This window comes from Oncorhynchus kisutch, linkage group LG6 (assembly GCF_002021735.2).
Source record: "Oncorhynchus kisutch isolate 150728-3 linkage group LG6, Okis_V2, whole genome shotgun sequence".
NCBI classification, from domain to species: Eukaryota; Metazoa; Chordata; class Actinopteri; order Salmoniformes; family Salmonidae; genus Oncorhynchus; species Oncorhynchus kisutch.
Genome location: NC_034179.2, coordinates 19,000,082 through 19,008,816, shown reverse-complemented (window position 1 = coordinate 19,008,816; position 8,735 = coordinate 19,000,082). Strand labels below are relative to the sequence as shown.

Below are 8,735 nucleotides of genomic sequence, written 5' to 3'. Positions count from 1 at the left end.
ACATTGTATTATTTAAAAACATTATTTGGAGCTTGACATTACTTTAGCCTAATGATGATGTATGAATGTTCTAGAAGACAGTTAAACCTGAAGTGGAACAACAAAATGTGATTGCCTGAAACTGGGGAAATATATAGTATATATATCCTGCTTTCAACACTCTGATCCTGTTGATAAAAACAAGTATCAGAAATTCCTTGCAATATATTTATTATTCTACTATGGGCTACAATAAATGTGTTAATTTATCCATATAAGTGATGCAAGCCTATAATGCAAGTTTTCTAAGAAATTCTAATAAAGGATTAACCTACCTATATTTCTAAAACATTATCAGAGGACAGTAACAGTAGCCTACATTTGTCCAAGTTTACATAATTCCATCAATTGCTAGTATTAAATAGCTTGTTTGTGATGTTTGATGGGATGAGGACAGTACGGAGGGCATATCGTTGGCCTGATCCTGTAGGATCCTGTAAAGGCTTTGTGAGCAAACAAGAGAGGTATCCCGACCCTCTGGCACCCAGATGAGAGTAAGGGAGTAGGGGAGGGGGATCATAGCATATTCACATTCAAAGGAATATTACTTAGAATCTACAATCAAGAATGACATAAGCATATGACACATTCATAACATTTGACAAATTGATCTTCCTATGATGGAGGAATATAAAATAGTAGTAGGAATGATAGCCTACTAATATCGTTACAGAAAATTGGCCTTGTGAAAATAAATATAGTATTGCCTTTGACTTTGTCATTAACAAGAGAGTCAACATTTTCGAGCTTCGGCATTGATCGTTGGCTTTTTATGAATGAAAAGAGAGAAGAGAATTTTACTAGCGGTTGACGTCACCTCCAGCGTGACGCCACCACCCTTTTTATTGGGTCTGGCTGCAGAGGCCCCATTCATAAAACGGAAAGAGGCGGACTGCTCGTGATAGTAATGCTCTCAGGAGAATAAGAGCACAACATTGCGCAGGAGCTGCTCAGCATTAACACACATCCTGCACTCTTCGTGTTCTTCAACAGGAAAAAGAGAATTACCTTCATTATGGAGGAAAATATGGTTATTATGGATGAACTTTGCGAAATGGATTGCAACGTTTTGAAAAGGTTGTTGAAGGACGACAGTGCGAAATGCCTGGTGCTGGACTGCCGATCATTTTTGGCGTTTAGCGCTGGACACATTCGGAGCGCAGTGAATATTCGCTGTAACACCATTGTGAGAAGGCGAGCGAAGGGCTCGGTGAGTTTAGACCAGATTCTGTCGAGTGATGAAGAGGTCAAAGCCCGGCTGACATCAGGGCTGTACTCAGCTGTAATTCTCTACGACGAGAGGACGCCCGACATAGACACTGTTAAAGACGATAGCACAATCACTCTGGTGCTCAATGCAGTGTACAGAGACACATTTGGAACTGAAATATTTCTACTAAAAGGTAAATGATCACAATGCACTTAACAGGTTATCAGAATAAAAACATGCCCAATTAGTTTTGTTTACAAGCATAAATAACACAAAAGCATGAATAATAATTTAATAGCACATATTTTTCATTATATCTAACAAATGTATTATTACAATGTTATACTTTTATTATCAGAATTATTACAAGTATTTCTTAACCAGCTTAAAATGGTACATCTAGTGCGGTTTTGTATTGCTGCACAATTCAACCCACAAATAGGCACTAGGCGCTAACAATGAGGTAATGCAGAAAGAGCCACGTCTGGGTGCACGAGGATGTGCTGCAGCGAGTGTCTTGTGTGAGCCCCAACAATTGGATCATCTTCAAGATTTCACTTCAGCAAATGTATTAATTTAAAAAAGTAATTTTAGAATGGCTTTTGTTGCCAATTGCTTATTATGAGACCACAATTACATACAGGCATTGAACATTTAAACATTAAGTGTTGCCTGATAATCACAAGACTATACCCTATTTCTCAATAAATTATTATAAGTATATGAGGAAATGCAATTTTTTTTCTCACAAATTCGACTAGGTTTTTCAATTGTCACATTTAATTTAAGTGAAAACCACTAAGCATGCCCAAATTATAAGCCTCTTTTTATTAAATGGAAATCAAATTATAATTGCTGTTCTATAATGTTTTATATAAATATTCAACGATATTTTATTTCGTTTTTATAGAGAAAAATGACCTATGTGTATTACGCTAGGTAGGCTAATGTGTAAATGATATACGCACATGGTGAGCTATTAGGCTGTTTTGATTTGAGTGTGGCCTGTGATTAAAATATCCTAATGTCTAAGTTGAATCCTTTTTCACAGGGGGCTACGACAGATTTTTCACGGAGTATCCCGAGTTCTGTTTGAAGACCAAAACGTTATCTTCGTTCTCTACCCAGTCCAGTTTGGACGCGTGTTCTTCCTGTGGAATTCCACAGACGTCCCACCATGACCAGGTAAAGAAGGGGACATGTTTATATCGGTGACCGAGTTGTGACCGAGTTTGACTGAATTTATGGCATTGAGTGAAATACCAGGGGACTCGTAAATTCCAGTCATCTAGGTTTAGGCCTACTGTTGTTTTTTGTCTCGATAAGAGCACCAGTTGTGACTCCTTTTTATCTCTTTCACTGGTGCAGGGGGTGGTAGGGTAGGCATGTGTGACCAACATTGCCCGGCCTTCCTTCACTATCTGTTTTAAGCAGGCGTTATCGATACTTTTCTGCTGTTTGAAGCGGGCCCATAGCAGCAATGCCATAACAGGGCACAAATCAACAAACTGGCTGAAGATACAGTATATTAATTTCTTGAGTTGTCATTGGCCTATATTTTATGATTCAATTTCAGACCATATTGCTGCGACCTTAAAATTTAAATAATTAAAAGAAAGTGCATACCATACATTTTTATTATCAGAACCTTTTTTTTTATTGATTACAGATTGTAATTAGGACCTTTCTCCAGTCTTCTTAATTGTGTTACTTTGTGATGTTTGAAAGAGACATTCTGTCTACATTTGCCTGTATTCTCTTTTGACTCTGTATTAATGCCAACTTTGTCTTCTATATGTTCCAGGCTGGTCCTGTGGAGATTCTTCCATTCCTGTACCTTGGCAGTGCCTTCCATGCCTCCAAAAAGGACATGCTGGACGGCATGGGCATCTCTGCCTTACTCAACGTGTCCTCTAACTGTCCCAACCACTTCGAGGGGGTTTACCAGTACAAGTGCATTCCTGTGGAGGACAACCACAAAGAGGACATCAGCTCCTGGTTCATAGAAGCCATTGAGTTTATCGGTAAATTACATTTTCTTAGAAGAATACATGGGATCCGTCCCAAATTACACCCTGTAGTGCACTATAAAGGGAATAGGGTGCCATTTGGGACTTAGACTAATACATCATCATCATCATCATCATCATCATCATGAGCAGGAGGAGAATGACATGGTATATGATGGTCCCTGTAGCTGCAGCATAGCTTAGTAGAATGTTAATTTGATCATGAAAAAAGGTCTTCTTTTTGCAGGGAAGAGAGTGTCACTTCAATTGATTGCTCTTCAAGAACAAACAAATGGTTCTTTTGATAATTACTCTCAGTGTATGAGTAATGGGTGGCAGTATTTTTCTAACCACGGTGACAAAATGTATTTAAGATAACATTTTCAGTCCCGGCCAGGTACTAGCCTAAGTGAAAGGAGAAGATTTTAGAATAAATAATTGGTATTAAACAGACAATAAATAGTGTGCTCATGCAGAATCTCAGTGTGAGGTTTACCCATGCTCAGTGTGCTCAGTTGATATGGATGATGGAGGGAGAGGAGAGTTCAATTATAGTCATTGTGGGACTACAATGGTTAGCGTTTTCCATGGTTAGGGATTTACATGGTTAGGGATTTCCATGGTTAGAGATTATCATGGTTAGAGATTATCATGGTTAGGGATTTCCATGGTTAGAGATTATCATGGTTAGAGATTTCCATGGTTAGGCATTTCCATGGTTAGAGATTATCATGGTTAGGGATTTCCATGGTTAGGGATTTCCATGGTTAGAGATGATCATGGTTAGGGATTTCCATGGTTAGGGATTTCCATGGTTAGGGATTTCCATGGTTAGAGATTATCATGGTTAGAGATTTCCATGGTTAGGGATTTCCATGGTTAGGGATTTCCATGGTTAGAGATTATCATGGTTAGAGATTTCCATGGTTAGGGATTTCCATGGTTAGGGATTATCATGGTTAGAGATTATCATGGTTAGAGATTATCATGGTTAGAGATTATCATGGTTAGGGATTTCCATGGTTAGGGATTTCCATGGTTAAAGAGTATCATGGTTAGAGAGTATCATGGTTAGAGAGTATCATGGTTAGAGATTTCCATGGTTAGGGATTTCCATGGTTAGGGATTTCCATGGTTAGAGATTATCATGGTTAGGGATTTCCATGGTTAAAGATTATCATGGTTAGAGATTATCATGGCTAGGGATTTCCATGGTTAGAGATTATCATGGTTAAGGATGTCCATGGTTAGAGATCATCATGGTTAGGAATTTCCATGGTTAGAGATTATCATGGTTAGAGATTATCATGGTTAGGGATTTCCATGGTTAGAGATTATCATGGTTAGGGATTTCCATGGTTAGAGATTATCACGGTTAGAGATTATCATGGTTAGGGATTTCCATGGTTAGAGATTATCATGGTTAGAGATGATCATGGTTAGAGATGATCATAGTTAGGGATTTCCATGTTTAGGGAGTTCCATGGTTAGAGATTATCATGGTTAGGGATTTCCATGGTTAGAGATTACCATGACTAGAGATTACCATGGTTAGAGATTACCATGGTTAGGGATTACCATGAGGGAGGATAGGCTGGGCCTAGTGTCATATTCCACATGGAAGCCTGCTGCACTGGTGTGTGGAGACCCCAATATGTTTGGATGGGTGTGTGTGTGTGTTTGTAAGCATCTATGGGCTTGAATGCATCATAGTTAGCTGCTTAGGGACCAGAGTATGACTCATCCACTGTTCTTGGGTGCGGTGCTGCGTTAGTTGGAGTTACCTTAATAGCTGTGTATGTTCACACCAAAGAATACGACTGCACTATAGAATGGGATGTTTCATTTCTGTGTTTTAATGAGTATTTATGACATTCTACTCACATATAAATATTTGGGTATTAGGACACACATTTTGTTGTGTGGACACTACTCATAATGGCCTCCCTGTGATAAGGGCAACTCCCCTGTGGTTGCTATTTCTCATGGTGAAAAATGCTTCTGTATGGAAAGGGCTGTAGGTGTGTTGGGTGCAGGATCAACATTTGCATGTCTTTGCTTTGGGGCGCATAGTTTTGCTGTTTGTATTTTATAGGGCTACAGACTAATATATTGCTTATGAGACACTGAGGTGTAAGAGCCTGTCGTGTAAGAACCGGGCGTGTAAGAACCTGTCGTGTAAGAACCTGTCGTGTAAGAACCTGTCGTGTATCAAATCAGTGAAGTTATACGCGTCTATCAAGAAAGCTTACAGATGATCCTGAGCACTGTATTACCTATCCTGTGCATATCTACAGTATACCCTGAGTCAATTCTGGACCCCCTATCTCTCTGTGTCTCTCTCTTTAGACTCTGTGAAAGACTCCAACAGACGTGTGCTGGTGCACTGCCAGGCGGGCATCTCTCGCTCTGCCACCATCTGCCTCGCATACCTGATGAAGAAGAAGCGTGTTCGGCTAGACGAAGCCTTTGAGTTCGTCAAGCAGCGCCGCAGTATCATCTCCCCCAATTTCAGCTTCATGGGTCAGCTGCTGCAGTTCGAGTCCCAGGTGCTGGCCACATCATGCGCGGTGGAGGCTGCCAGCCCCTCGGCAGCCAGCCTGGACCCCAAGTCTTCCTCCAGCCCTACGTCGCCCTTCATCTTTAGCTTTCCCGTCTCCGTGGTAGCACATGGCCAGCCCAGCAGCCTGGCCTACCTGCAAAGTCCAATCACAACCTCACCCAGCTGCTGATGCCCCGCCCCCACAAAGACTCACTGCCCCATTCCTCTCACTATCCAGACCAGAGAGAGAGAGGTTATCTTCTCCTACCTGGTATAAGCTGAAATGTCCATTGACAATGAAACACTGAGGGCGCCTATCCTGCTGCCTGACACAAAAGACTGTATAGAATATGGCACTCACACGTACACCTTCATCACTATATGGTGACTAATAAATACACTCTTTCATAAAACAGGCTAAAGAACAGATGCAGTTCCTGTGTTTTAGTGTGAAGGTGGACACAGGAAGGACGGGGCGGCAGAATTCTAAGTTGTTGTCCACCTTTTCCATTTCCTGTGGAGTTTTCCAAAGCCACTCCGGTCCTGTTGAGAGGGCTAAATGGCCGTGAGCAGAGATGCAGAGAAAACGAAAGCGCAAAGAGGGGAGGGGGGAGAAAGAGAGTGCTCAGTCATTTAGTGGCTTCCTGATGGAGCGCAGGAGGCTCTTCAGTTGTGACAGGTGCTTGCTAGCATCCTGTCCGGCTTCCTGTCCCTGACATCTCCATCCTCTCTCCCACACGCCCCCTCCTCTTCTGGAGCAGGACTGCTGATGAATGACTGAATAAAAGAGTCACCCCTACGGAGGAGGAGAGGCCACTGAGATGGAGAGACTAGCTTTCTGAGACAGTGCCAAATGAACGTCTGAACCCCTGCTACACTGCCCGGGCAACCCCTGGTGTTCCATGTAATAAGCTCGGTCGGAAGGACAGATATGCTTTTGAGGGGAAAGGGGGTCTAGTCATTTCTTTTTTTTTTGTTCAGTGCCTTGTTCAGAGAAGGTATAGGATGTTTTTCCACAGGATGTGCTCAAGTGCCCCAGCGCCTTTTCTTTCCAAACAGACTGTGGCAGATAAACTGGCAAAACTCTAAACAGCAACAACAAACCATTTCAAGTCAGCACTGCAATACAGACAATGTAATCCAATCCGTTCCTCTCCCCCAAGTAGAGCAATAATGCGTTTCTCTCTCTTTCCAGTTTCCACCAAAGTACTACATTGTGTTGTGTATTTATAATCATGTTTTTAGCTTCATATGTGTGTATTCGCTAATCGATAAAGACCGGATCATTGAGAAGTGCTGTTTGCCTTACCAATAATGATTTTTTTCTAATTCACCAGATAAGAATGTTGTTATTTTTCATTCCTGTATGGAGGCATATTGTTGTCTGTTACATAGGTACTATTTATGTTCAGACCATGGATGCTGATTGGTCTAATGCTTGTTGGACGAGGGAGTTAGTTGGGAACAGACCTATGGCTTGTTTCTTTGTCTTATCACTGTTACTCCACCAATGTCTAGTAGATCCAGACTACTTTCTAAACTTGCCAAATGCACAATAACCAACAGGGACAATTTCCCGGCTACGCACAAACACCCCTAACAAAACAGGCACACTGGAATGTCTGACATCACTGGGAAAAAATATATATGAGATGGTAGAAAACTGCTAGTGTGTGCTGCCACTGAACTGATTCATGTGAAATGGTTAGTTTTTCTTCTCATTTCATTCTCTGAGTGAAAATATTGCCTGGAAATGCTGGCCCAGGCGACGATCAGAGCCAGGAGCAAAGGCTTTTGGGAAAACAGGATTTTACTCCCCTCCTCTTTTTGAAGAATGCTGGCACCTTTTATAGAGCACTTTTTAGTGATGCAATACCGTATTATAACTTTGAATTAATTTGCACATTATTATTACTATGATACCAGGTGGTAACTGATGACATAATGTGCTTTTGTTCTTGAACGAGGGTATGTATGTAAATGATATGAAGATGAGAAGCGTTCTCTGGTCCACAATCATTGAACAATGCAATACTTTCTACCTGTGTCAAGTGAAATGCTGTTGTCTCATCATGGCAATATCATTCATCAGGTTGACTTTTAAAAAAACTTTTCCCTATGTTTTTGTTGAATTGTATATGCTTTATTTATTCCTAAAATTCCATTGTGAAATACAACAATGTTCTTAAAAAAAGGAAAATCTCTGTCTTACTTGCATGAAACATCATACATGGTATCTGGGAGGGACTACAGAAAGGATTCACACCCCTAGACAGCCCAGCCTACACACAAGACCCTATAATGTCAACATGGAATTATGTTTTTCCAGAGTTTTACAAATTAATAAAAAATGAAAAGCTGAAATGTCTTGAGTCAATAAGTGTTTAAACCCTTTTGTTATGGCAAGCCTAAATAAGTTCAGGAGTAAACATTTGCTTAACAAGTCACATAATAGGTTGCATGGATCCACTCTGTGTACAATAATAGTTTAACATATTTTTTTATATGACTACCTCATCTCTGTACCCCGCACATACAATTATCTGTATGGTTCTTCAAACAAGCAGTGAATTTCAAAAACAAATTCAAACACAAAGACCAGCGAGGTTTTCCAATGCCTCACAAAGAAGGGCACCTATTGGTAGATTGGTAAAACTTTTTTTTTTTTAACTTTAAAACAGAGTTTAATGGCTGTGATAGGAGAAAACTGAGGATGGATCAACAACATTGTAGTTACTCCACAATACTAACCGAAATAATAGAGGGTAAAAAAGGAAGCCAGTACAGAATAAAGACATTCCAAACAGGCATCCTGTTTGCAATAAGGCACTAAAGTAAAATTGCAAAAATTGTGGCACAGAAATGTACTTTATTCCTGAATGCAAAGCGGTATGTTTGGGGCTAATCCAATACATCACTGAGTACCACTCTTGAT

The 8,735-nt window shown here is 40.5% G+C and overlaps 1 protein-coding gene across 1 annotated transcript; it reads left to right on the top strand.

Moving 5' to 3' along the window:
• The first annotated feature begins 907 nt into the window (after window positions 1-907).
• LOC109892461 (dual specificity protein phosphatase 4) lies at window positions 908-8,164 on the top strand. Its single transcript, XM_020485012.2, has 4 exons — window positions 908-1,442; window positions 2,301-2,434; window positions 3,054-3,273; window positions 5,608-8,164. The coding sequence occupies exons 1-4, from the start codon at window positions 1,055-1,057 to the stop codon at window positions 5,988-5,990; spliced, it is 1,125 nt and encodes a 374-aa protein (XP_020340601.1). The 5' UTR covers window positions 908-1,054; the 3' UTR covers window positions 5,991-8,164.
• The last annotated feature ends 571 nt before the right edge of the window (window positions 8,165-8,735 follow it).